Raw genomic sequence first — 12678 nt, forward strand, 5'->3', positions numbered from 1 at the left:
GCATCACCCAAACAAGCATTTGTGCAATCTCAGCAGGGTTTCATGAAACTCACGACAGTGGAGAGGAAGTAAAAGCGACAAAACCATTTCCGGATCAACTTTTCGAACCTTGGGTATTTTTGAAAAATAATGTTTTCACAGCAAGGGGTTTTGCAACAAGGGAAAAAAAAAACTACTAAGGCTGCAAAATTGAAATGAGCTGCAGTCTGCCTGAAATAAATTTGCAACAAGTAACTGGTGAAAGAGACTGGTGTAAAAACAGATATATTTCTGTCATGGGTAGAGTGCAAGATAGAAATCAAACTTGATGACAGTTACCTGTTCACACTTACCTTCCCACACAAACACCAAGATGACAGATCAGCTTTTTTGTCACCAACATTTTTGTATATAAAAATACACACCTTTACATGGTACTGTAGTTATCAGTTATACCATTTCTTCATGGAAAACTTTCCATGAACTAAGACTAGTTTCACTTGAAACGGATACCTTGCTTAGATTAAACAAAGCAAATCTTAAAACTGAACCTACAGAATTGACTGCCACTGCGTTTTTTGATGGAGACAAATGGAAAATAACAACGTACAGCACGTGACCTTTGCTATGTGCTGTCAATAAGCGGACAGAAGGTCCAAATGCCAGTCATGTTATGCTGCCATATATATTAAAGCATCTAAATGAGGAGTATATTTAAAATTACTACAGCTATTTCAACCTTGCAGTGGACTACAGGACAATCATGTAAAAAGTGACATTTAGATGTCACTTTTAGATGGGACCACCTATGGCAAGGTCATTGCCTTAATGGTAAATGATGACATATGCATACTGTATATCAGCAGTTTAAACATTAAATGAAACAAAACTGTGTCTAACTGAAGCCTTTCAGGAAAAGTGTGAAATGCAAAGTTCAGCATCCCAAATGAAGAGATTACTTACTGCTAAAACAGTGAAAATTTAAAATGACAAAATGTTCCCCTGTCTCAGGCATACAGACAGTTATATGTTTTCTATAGTTTTCTGGAACTTAGTCAATACAAGTACAGTATATGCTGCCATGCAAAAGTCTTGAAACATTCAAGTTCTCCCAACGCACAGCTGCCTCCAGCTCAATTCCTACCCCTGACGAAACATATCAGGGAACAAAAAATATCAGAATGAGTTACAGACAGCATAAAGCATCTTAAAAAAAGAATTGCTCACAGAGCAAAGTCATATTTATTGAAATTGAATGCCAGAAAGTACAAGGGTCATATTCATTCACACCTGTAAGTATTCCTTTGATTAACCTATCCATCCATTTTCTAAGCACCTCATCCCATTCAGGGTCACGGGATCTGGAACCTCTTCAGGCAAGCAGCAGGTGCAAAATGGGATACATCCTGGATGGAAAGCCAGTTCCATCACCGATCACACAGACATGTACACACTCACACCAGGGCCAAATGTTCATAGATGCCAATTAACATACCAGCATGTCTTTGGCCTGTGGGAGTAAACCCACACAATCACGGAGAGCATCCAGACTCCATCCAGATAACATTGCTGGCCTGGAACAGAACCCAGGGCTCAGCACTGAAGTCAGCAATGCTAACCCTGTGTGAATAATATGATCGACAACAATCATCTCAAAGCCTTCACCAGGGTATTTTACCATTATAACATCTTTGATAGTTACTAATACAGCCTAGTGCAGGTCAGAAGAAACCAAGCTTATCATTTAGCAATCTTTAATTCACATTGATTGGAAAGTTTAAAAATGGGATCATGACAGATGGTGAATTACACATGAGAAACCACAATGAAGCATTAGCAGCTAGTCCATCACGTGTACCAATGGAATTTAATTGATGACTGAATGGCAGGTGATCCTCATCCTTCACATAATTTGTTTCTCTCTATACATCCGCAGGCCTAAATGGCCTCACTAGTGTTCTACAAAACATATATCAGGATTACCTGTTTGCTGAAAACAAAATGGCTGAAACCTACAATTCCATGCCGATCTTCAATTGATTTCTGCATAAGGATCAAAAAACATGAGCGAAAACAGTAGAACAATGCAAAAAGAATTTTGCTCAGCAGTGAACACAACTGCAGTAAAATACTGGAGCTAGATAGTTATCACTTCCTGTGTCATTCAGATATTTCTTGAAAGAGACCAAAGTGCAGAAACTTTGTTAGCTTGATCCACACTCGTTTTGTGAATATAAAAGCTTCACACCAAATACAATTTTATAGCGCAAGATGATGAACCTGCAGCAATATTTGTAATTCAGTGACACAAACACAATAAGAGAGAAGTACCCCATCCTTGTTAAGAATTGTAAACTTGTAATCAATGAACAAAAATGCTGAAAGGACCGTCTGTAACAGATACAAAGTACTAATTTCTGGTCCTCCCCAAAAATGACCCTAGGAAGAGACATACGCTATAAGGTAAAAAGTCATTTGGAACTTTATTCTTACACATTTAGTGTAATAGCACTAAGGTTAGACACAGCGAGTTCACAATTCCCAAATTACCTCTAGCTCTAGTCCTAGTTCTTATTAGGACAGACAGTGATCTGTTACCTGGTCGCACGGATCCTGAGCTGATGAGCAATGAATGCACCAAAACAAAACTGAATTCTGTTTCTTTCATGTTGCCCCAGCTTTGCATCAGCATCAATCAAGCACTGTGCACTGTCCAGCGCCAAAAGGGTGGTAAGCAGAAAGGGATCTAGCCTGCCAAGTGGTGCAAATGGTAGAGGTGCTTGTCCAGTGCTAGTTGAGCTCTATGGCCTAGGCGTCACGGGTACGAGCCTGCCTCAGTTCAGTAACCGAATGCCACCTGGATTCCCTGAGCATCTGGCACAAAATGAGTTGAGCTCTGCCATGGCATGGGTGGCAATTGCTGGCAGCGCTGTCAGTGAGGGACGTGCCTCTCTTCCAAATGAACCTGAGGGTATTTCATGGGGATGTGGAGCCTGTGATGTGTTAAACGATGAGTGGCTTGGAGGTGGGCGGGCTGGAGGAGCCTTCCCACACTTCGTCAGGCTTGTGCAAGGGCGCGGGGTTCTGATCTTAACACGTCTTATAGAGACGGGAAAAACCCACAGAGCTGGAGATTCCAAAATCTGGTGGCGATAAAAATAGTAATTGGCAATAATAAATGTATATTAAAAAAGGGGTACAGATTCTACTGATGCTATCATATCATTGCCCATTTTTGCCTTTGGCATCATGTTCTTGTGTGCACAGAGTTTAAGTATGGTTAAAAGCTGGATTCATCTGGTTACAAGCACCCAGCCTGTGCATATCTTCATTAAAATAAAGCTTTTAGTTCACATAAACCTTCTCAAGAAAGCGGCACACTTTGACCGTAACCATATCTCCTTCCTTATTTTTTCTTGCATAGTATGCATATATAATTGGACATTTATCTTCTTTGAAAAAGCTAACTTGCCAATCTGAGAATAGCTTTGATTGCTTTTATTTTACAAGATGTAAAAAGGGCAGAGCGAACTGCCACCGATGTTAATAAAAATAAACTTGGCATTCGAGCTTCCGATATTAAGTAACATAACATAAAGTGGCTAGTGTGGTCTTTTGTGACATTACAGGTTGGAAATATTTTAATGATCAGAAAAGGTCTATAAATAAACAAAGCTAATTGTCCTTGGGGGGGCTCAACAAAGTTAAAACAGAGGAAGGATTTAATCATTTAAATCACAGTTGGTTATAACATGCATGGAGCTATTCTTGAAGTCAAAACTCCACAACATAGGCACAACATTTTGAAAATGGATGCATTTTTTCCCCCATTGACAGGAAGTTTCTAATACTGCGTGCATTCCTCACTGAGCTTCAGATCAAACAACATTGACATTTGAAACTTATATTCTCTTCTGCAGAAATTTAACCGTTACCTTACGCAGAAATGGATGCCAAAAATAGTCAATTGTCCAAGACTAATAATATCAACTACAGGACTGCACACAGCTGTTGCATACAGAAAATCTATTGCCCGCAATTGAAATGCTTTATTCTACTGCAAGGTTATAGTTGTGGAAGTACCATGAGGGTCTGAATAGATGTTCTGAGAGGAAAGCTGGTCTAAGGACTGTTGCTGCTGAGCTGCTGAAACAACAAGAGGTAGACTATGAATTATGACCCCCTGAGTGCTTATACTGATGTTGGGAACCATGAGATTGCTGCCTTCATTAGACGTGGAGTCACTGTGAACAACAACAGCTTGCTTCGAAGTCAAGTCTTGCAAAGGTGGGGAGATGATTGAAGGCGTCGTTATAGAAGACGGCACGGAAGAGTTGGGATTTCCTTCTGTCACTACAGTCACTTCTGTGCCTCCTTCCTGAATCAAGGCGTTCAGGCCTTCGAGGTCCGAGCAGGTGGTGATGAAGGTTTGGCCGTTGTTGGAGTCCTGAGAGGTCACTGATGTGGTCTGGATCAGAGCCTGATGGAGAGAGTCCTCCGAACTGGGAGCAATGTGTGTCAGGAGAACCGTCTGGTGCTCCATGGGGACCTCATTGTGAGGTACCATGTGCTGGACGGGTGTTAACAAATTGACCTGCTGTATCATAGAATTGGCACTGCCTTCTCCCTGGTTATCCGAATTCAGGAGCACAGAGTCTCCCTTAGGCTGCTGCACATCAACCGATGCCTGAACAAATGTGCCATCCTGGCCAAGCGAGTGGCCGACGATGATTTTCAACTGGGCGTCTCCGTAGGAGGACACCTGGTTGGAATGCAAGGGCATCTGAAGCTGACGGATTGGAGACTCTGGGCATGAAGGATCCCTGGGGTTCATCTGGAGCTGCAGAAAAGTCAGCTGGGCGTCACGGTGCTGCTTCTTGTGACTCCTCAGGGAGTCCTCCCGAACGAACGAGGCATCGCAGGCATCGCAGCGGAAGGCCCGGGCAGCATCCAGCTTCGCCCGGTAGCGGGAACTGACCTGCCTCTGGCCTTCTTCCCCCTTGGCACCTTTGCCGTGCCTCTCCTCCACCTTGTCGGAGTGAAACTTCTTCCTGTGGATGATCAGGTTGCTACGCTGCTTGGTGTCGAAAGTGCAGAAGTCGCACTTGAAGGGCCGGTCCTCCGAGTGGATCCTCTCGTGCACCTTCAGGGCCCCCCTGCTGGAGCAGGAGTAGCTGCACTTCAAGCACTTGATGGGCTGCGCGGGCTGGTGCTCGCGCGAGTGCTGGCGGAGGGCCGTCTTGTTCCCGCACTGGAAGTCACACTCCGAGCACCTGAAGGAGTTCTCCGTGCCGTGCTTGATCTGGACGTGGGATTTCAGGTTGCCCTTCATGGCGCAGCGGTAGTCGCAGAACTCGCACTTGTACGGTTTCTCCCCGGAGTGGATCCGGATGTGCCTCTTGAGGTCGGAATTGATTTTGAATTTCGCTTCGCACTGATGGCACTGAAAAGGGGCATCTCCTGCGATCAGAGGAAACGGAGCAATCAGAGAAAATGAATGAACAAAAGTATCACCTGCAGAGCCCTAATTGCCACCTCCATTACCGAACTTCGGCACTGCCAATACTTAATGTTAGTAACACGGTGGCCCTTAATTTCTTAAATCTTTTTTACCTATAACCAGGCTGGGATGAGCAGTAACAACTGAGATTTTTGATCTACCAAGCACCTAATTTAACTAACAATTCAACACTTAGTACATTAGATATAAGTTTATATATGGCGTATTAAAAAAAAAAACATGTGTGAAAAGGCAAGTGGCTTATGTGCAATTCACTGTTATAGATTTAGCTGGAAAACAGAATTAAATTTGTAAACTACCTGGGCTTCAGAGAAAGACTAATCTACCAGGTCTCTTGAGGCACAAGGAAGACGATAAGCCCAGTGGGAAATTTCAATCATTTACTGAGAGAAGTGCATTCCCTTTGGAATTCCATTCAAAGTCTACAATAGCAGTGAATCCGAAACCTTGTTTTTGTGAAACCTGTCCCTTCTCACACTCAGCATGAGTTTAAGATGCCCTATATGGGGCTTTTCTCTGCATCATGTAGGAGAGGTCAGAGAGGTACAATTTAATTACTACTAGTAAAGTAATTTATTATCATTGCTGTGTTTTGTATGCTTTTGGACAGACATGTATTTATATTCAAGAAGGTAGCTGTGTCAGCATGCATAGGCTGCAAAGGAACAAGTAAAGGTTTATTTCTTGCTGAAAAGAGAAGAAAAGAAACACAATGTTTCAGCTGTGGAGCTTTCTTTGAGTGTCACCTGAAGAAGGCTCCACAGCCGAAACATTGTGTTTCTTTTCAGCACGGAATAAAGTACATTAACTTGTTCCTTATTTATTTATATTGAATGTTTATGGACGCTGAATCATTCTACACTATGCAATTCCTGGACTATGTCACTTTTTACAGTCCAGAAGCTCTTTGGGAGCCAGGTGGCTGTGAATGAAAGCACCAGCTAAATAAAGTGCTCCGATCGTGCCCAGAGCTCACCGGTGTGCGAGCGGAGGTGCACGGTGAGCTGGCTGGAGTTGCGGCTGGCGTAGGGGCAGATCTGGCACTTGAAGGGGCGCTCGTCGTAGTGGATGCGGAGGTGCTTCTTCAGGCTGCTGCTGTCGGCTGCGGCGTACGCACAGTGTTTGCACTTGTGCGGCTTCTCTCCCGTATGGGAGCGGCTGTGCATGGTCAGTTTGTCCCTCCGGCTGAATCTCTTACTGCACACCTCGCACTGGAAGGGTTTCTCACCTTCCAGGGTTAGGGAGACAAAAACACCAGGGCTGGAATTAGGATTGCGAGGACCCGACATGCATTTGAAACGTTTATTAACAAGTTCGGGTCAAGTAGAATCAGACATTCTTGGTCAATTTGGCATTAAATCATTACAAAGCACTTTTGTGATGTCCTCCTTTTCTCTACAGAAAGAAAGTTAAAGTTATAAAGATTAAGGTTAAATATATTTTTAAAAATAGTGATTACCAAATGACAGATTTCTGTGAACTGCCTTATCCTGTCCTCACTTGTTATGTACCACAATACTGGAATAACTGTTGTGCTTTGTGCACATTCATTTACTATACTCCTTTTTCAGATAACACAATTATGAAAAATCACAAACTGAAAGTACAAGAAGAATGGAATTTATAAGTGTTGTGCACGTCACAAATTTTACATTACTATCCTTCCCTATGGACCAACTATCAGGTTTTCAGACTTTTCTGATTTTTAAGACAGGTGACACTGTAATTAAATTGATCTGGAAAGCATCTAAAAGTGTGCAATTTTAAAAAAGAATATCTAATGAACACTACCTTCCTTATATGTGTAATATTTTGGAAAAAACAAGCAGTTTTACCTGTGTGGGTTTTAAGATGTCTTTCCATATCTTTCTGACCATACTGTGTTTTGAAGGAACAACCTAAAAACAGATCAGATTACAGCAAACAATGAAAGGAGCGTATAGGGAAAATTTCTACCATGCTTCACTTGAATCGGTTATTCTCCAGCTCTTTTAGCTTGATTAATATGGCTTATCATACTAATTTATCATTTCTATATTTTGGATGTTCAATGGAGTATGAACGGTGAGGAGGTGTGGCTAGTGCTCTTTACTCATACCTGGAAGGTTGAAGATTCAAATACCAGGAGAAACATTTTTGCACTCCTGTACAAGGTACTACACTCAAAATGCTCAATTGTAAAAATGGATACAAATGCAAGTCACATTAAATAAAAGCATCAGTCAAATAAATATTACTAATATTAATGAACAGTGATTCATTCCAATGCGTAGTAGTAAATGTTAATTAATTCTGTTCAGACAAAGGCTTCCATATTTACCTATGGAGATACATGTTTATGAAGCTGCAGACTTAAGTAGCATAAAAACAAACAGAAAAAGGAGCAAATTAAGTACTCATATTTTCAGCTACAGCTTAAACAGTTGGGTTCTGTCTGAGGCATCTTTTATTAGTAATAAGAATGATAAAGAACACTGGAAATATTTATATACAGAGCAGTGGTATCACAGCCCCCCAAAGACATTCTCCCTGAAAATGCCAATCGTTAATCAACTTGACTTTACCAATACGGACCTTGATCCATCTTGGGATGGTTGGAGATTGTGTATACTCTAAAAGACCAACTTGTTAGACCCATCAGCCATTTCTCGCAATGCATTTCCCATGTTGCCTACAAGAGAGTTAGCACTGATGGGGGATAACAGTGAAAGCTCAAAGTTACCTCACATTACTGTTGTGCAGTAATCAGTGCATACATTGTCCCACTCAATCCTGGTGGTATGTGACAAATTGTACACCACCATTTGGTAAATACCAGTCTAAAACTTCAGTACTTTACCAGAAATACCAGAAGCTTAGTCCTACAAATGGGTCAAATAGGTAACTTGAAACCACAAGGTAAACTTCTCAGTTGACAGGGAACAAGGCCTCCACTCAGTAATATGGAAGGGATGCAGAGCCAGGCAATAAAAATGGAGCTACCAACCTGAGAAGCAGCAGCAGAGTTTCTTTGAAGTTAGGGCAGGTTTTAACTTTTTGGAAGGTGTTTTAGGTGCTTTTGTCTGGATCTTTTTGACACCTCTTGGAGAACAAGCCTGGTATGTTTCTTCAAAAACAAATTCTGAGCTGGAATCTGTTTAAATAGAAATAGAAACATAGTTTGCAAGACAAGTGCTGATCATGCACCAACTTAATGAGTGCAGCTACAAGATTTTGCCCTGAATAAATCTGACAATTTGCCATCTATTCATTGACAATTCATTTGTTGGACCTGGGCAGTGGTGAGATACCTCTATTTTCCATGGTTCTGTGGTCTATAGTATTAGTGGATCAGTAGGTGCTACTCTTCATGCCAGACCAAAATGTCCAACAAACGAATGCTCCACTATGGTGAGCAGGAACACTGTGTTGTAAAAGGTGTCATCCTTCAGATGAGAATTTTAACCAAGCTCCTGATAACTTTTTCATTCCAGATCCCATGACGCTGTTCAAACGAATAAGGGAAGATGGAGAGTAAGTTTCTCCCTTAACCCTACTGTTGAAACAATTTGTCAATTGATCTGCTGTGACTACAGATGAAACATAATGACTTATGTCATACTGCATGTTGGAATCCACTGGGATAAAAAGCACTATATATGCAATTAATAATTATTTTAATGGTATACCAAATCTTGGATCACTTAATGTTCTAAAATTCTAAAGTACAATATAGCTAGCGCCCAGAAAGCCAATACACCCACAAGATCACTGCTGATCCAGCAGGGGTAAACATGAAAAATCAATTGTTCTGTGTTTTCTTGCACAAAATGCTTACCTGTATTTTAATGAGGAGGAAACCTCACTCACATTGAACATAGAATATAAACTGGTTCACCAATTGCTTCTGGTCATAAACTGTGAATAATAAAAGCTTGCCAACTTCTTGCTATGGCACAAAATAAATACAACACTCATGCTTAGTGGATTAAATAAAATACTGTAAAGAAATACATCAACCAAAACACAGAAAAAGTGAATGAAATTACAGATCAAAGAATCTTGATACGTTTTCAGCATGAAACATGCTACATGGTCAAAATGAAAACATTAAGACATCAGTATTGTTTATGGCTTTCTGTGCATTAACACAATCTGGACAGCATTGCAACATAGACCTGATTAGTCTCTCAAAAGACTGCTAAAGGTTGTACAGATGCAGTCTGCTGACAAAGGCTGGCAAGTTCCAGCTGTCTTACTGGTGACACTGGCGAGTTGGTTGCACAGTTGAACTTGGGCAACAGGAAGACCTCAACATTTGTAATAGTGGCACTGTAATCGTAGGACTGGGAGGTCTTGCACTATCCTGCTGGAAAACAATCCCAAGCTGACTCGCAGGTTTACAGAAATAGTTGTCTTTTGAACTCTCTCAATGTATCAGTGAACAGTTGTCCTCGATTGGCACAAAAAGTGTTCTTGTGTTAAAGGAGATTCCTCCCTGAGCTGTCACAGGTCTATAGACGCACTTCTTGGCATGGACAACCAACAGTCAGCATAACGTTCACCACGATATCGCCACAGACCTGGTTTTCCATCAAGTCAGTCTTTGCCACCACCTCAGATGTTCACTGCCTCACAGAAGATGGAGATTTCAGTTGTCCGATGTCAACATGTTGTCCCTGGATGACCTCCCAGCATGCATATAATTTTAAATGTCAGTGGAAAACTACTATCATTTAGCTGACATGCGTTTTCCTTCTTTCTGGAATTTCTCCTACTGTAACCACTGCAGTCCAAAAATGGCTCCCTAGATGTAGCAGATGAAGGGGAGACTCCTAAACTTATTCTCTAAGAAATAATTTCACAACCAACCTGCCTTCAATAATGCTGACAGGCAACCAGGAGATCGTCATATCTATATCCTCACACTACCAGGTTTAATTCAACTAAAATACAAAACTGAACTCCTGGTGTTTTTATGAAATCACATTTCTTCAGTTCAATGTTGGAAACGCAAGGAATACTATTACTCAGACATACATTTAGGCATTATGGGACTTTACGTTTACAGTAAGAGAAATGATGGTGCATTCTGCATTAAGCTGTCATTTAATTGAGGGGGTGGAAAATACAAAAAAAAACATAGCACAAAGCACTTAACATACTGGTTAAAAAACACTGTTGTTAGCAGGTTTCGACAAAGCTTTACTTCTGATGAACATTTTCAGAGTTTGATCATCACCGACATTTTTCTACATCAAAGTGATGTTTTGTGAATTGTTTAAGTATAAATCCTTTAATGCATCACCTTGTGACAATTATTTCAAAGCCTGTGGTTTCTGCTGTGGTACTTCATATGAAAGAATCAAAGGTAATCAAATCACATACACACACACACACACACAACACAAACAGCCACAGACAAAAAACAAAACAATATTTAACACAACCCTAATGTACCATCCTGGAAAATCGCACAGAAATATAGACAAAGGCCCACTTTTTTCAGAAAAACATTTACATCAAACGAAAACTTAGCATTCATATAACACCCACTCCTGTCACCCACAGAGCTAAACCTCCTTGCTAGAGATGTTTAATATTGCTAAAACATTTCAAACAAAAGATGTGCTCCTTTTTTAAGTGAACAAATAGCAATCCACAAGATTTGTGATCTTAAAACTGTGCTGCATAGTTTCTCATAAATATGACATTTTTAAACTTCTATTTTTACATTTACCTGTAATAGTGTGCACAATACTGCGGGCAGGAGGCTCTGATGTAGACAAGTGACATCCATTTTGCTTGTGGGCAAGGAAGGCTTCAAAATTGTTGTACTGATGTTTGCAGACTCCACAAATGTGAATATCGGGACCAACTTCGACCACTACTTGTGTTGCTCCAGAAACTGCAAATGCAAGAAGTAATAAATTACTCTTTTTTTTAACCTGAAAGCTAAAAAAAGTATGACGGAGTAAAAAAAAAACCTTTTCTAGAAGATGAATAGGATCGGGTTAAAAGGTGCGATAACAGCAATAGATTCATGCAGCTAATCCACTGTTTCAAACTTTTGAGATTCTTATTGTTAACAATACATGTGATTTAATTTACTGTTGGTCAGGAAACCTTAAGGAGATCTATGTCATCCATCTTCCACTCTTATTTTCAATAGCTTAAATTAACATAAAACATAAGTACAACTTTCGTAGTGGAAGTGGAAGATAAAAGAGCAATTACAGTAGGTACTCGAGGAAGCAAAAAGTGTAAACACACCACGCGATAAATTCATTGTGCTTTGTTAAATGCCACTTTGAAACAAAATATACATTCATGCATTCCAGTTTTTGATGAATAAATTGCAATTGAAATTCACTGAAATGCCATTATGTTTTGTAAAAGTTTAAGTCTACTTATACACTCGATACTTATACTTTATACACTAATTAATTCTGTATTTCGGATGACGTATTACGCTATAACACTATATGCGTTATGATTATATGAACCACTGGCACATAGTTTATGTAGCCGCATGACTTGGCAAGCTTTCGAATGATAGTTCATTATGTTTGTACTATGATGATAAGTATGTGCATTTCCACCCATTTCTCTTTAACTTTCCATTTGCAGAAACGTAAATAAGTTCCGCCGACACGAATACTGTCCGTGACAGATAAATCAAACAGCGAAAGACCTTAAATCTTTGTGTTTTGTTTTATTTTTTGGCTGCTTCAAGAGCGTAAAGCGAGTGGTGCACTTACCATCTGCGTTAAACGATGCCATGTATGGAAACACTCACTGCCTCCTTCTAGTTTATGCAAACTTTAGACAAATACTTTCTTGACAGTTAGTTTAATTTCTTGCCCGATGAGATGATGATCAACCACTGTTCTCTATTTACTTTTACAACGGGAGTCCTGCAGTTAATACCCATTCCCATGTCTGAAGCATTCCTCGCACGGCTTTTTCACGACAATCGACGCCTCCTTTCCGGCAAACTTTTGCAAGTGCATTAGTTCATGCGTGCAGAGGAACTTGCTTGTGGGGAAGTTCTTAAGTTTAAATTAATATGCAGATTTTCTTTAAAAAATAGTGGTACTGGTTATATTACAAAATTGATTTATTTATAGAGCAATTTGACAGTGTAGGTTTACATATTTAATCATTTAAAACGTTTATACATAATATTTAAAATCCAC

The 12678-nt window shown here is 40.3% G+C and overlaps 1 protein-coding gene across 3 annotated transcripts; it reads right to left on the reverse strand.

Moving 5' to 3' along the window:
* Positions 1–1716: 1716 nt before the first annotated feature.
* zfp64 (zinc finger protein 64 homolog (mouse)) lies at positions 1717–12471 on the reverse strand. 3 transcript variants are annotated; one of them, XM_088607789.1, is made up of 6 exons: positions 12241–12471; positions 11220–11387; positions 8487–8633; positions 7336–7398; positions 6477–6728; positions 1717–5439 (listed from the first exon to the last, which is right to left on the reverse strand). In XM_088607789.1, exons 1-6 carry the CDS (start codon positions 12260–12262, stop codon positions 4034–4036), a joined length of 2058 nt encoding a protein of 685 aa, XP_088463915.1. In that variant the 5' UTR covers positions 12263–12471; the 3' UTR covers positions 1717–4033. The 3 variants fall into 3 exon arrangements, with proteins under 3 accessions (XP_088463915.1, XP_088463917.1, XP_088463916.1); XM_088607791.1 differs by lacking the exons at positions 11220–11387; positions 12241–12471 and adding an exon at positions 10063–11213; XM_088607790.1 differs by lacking the exons at positions 11220–11387; positions 12241–12471 and adding an exon at positions 9318–11213.
* Positions 12472–12678: the final 207 nt, after the last annotated feature.

This window comes from Lepisosteus platostomus, chromosome 15 (assembly GCF_059453375.1).
Source record: "Lepisosteus platostomus isolate fLepPlt1 chromosome 15, fLepPlt1.hap1, whole genome shotgun sequence".
Taxonomy (NCBI): domain Eukaryota; kingdom Metazoa; phylum Chordata; class Actinopteri; order Semionotiformes; family Lepisosteidae; genus Lepisosteus; species Lepisosteus platostomus.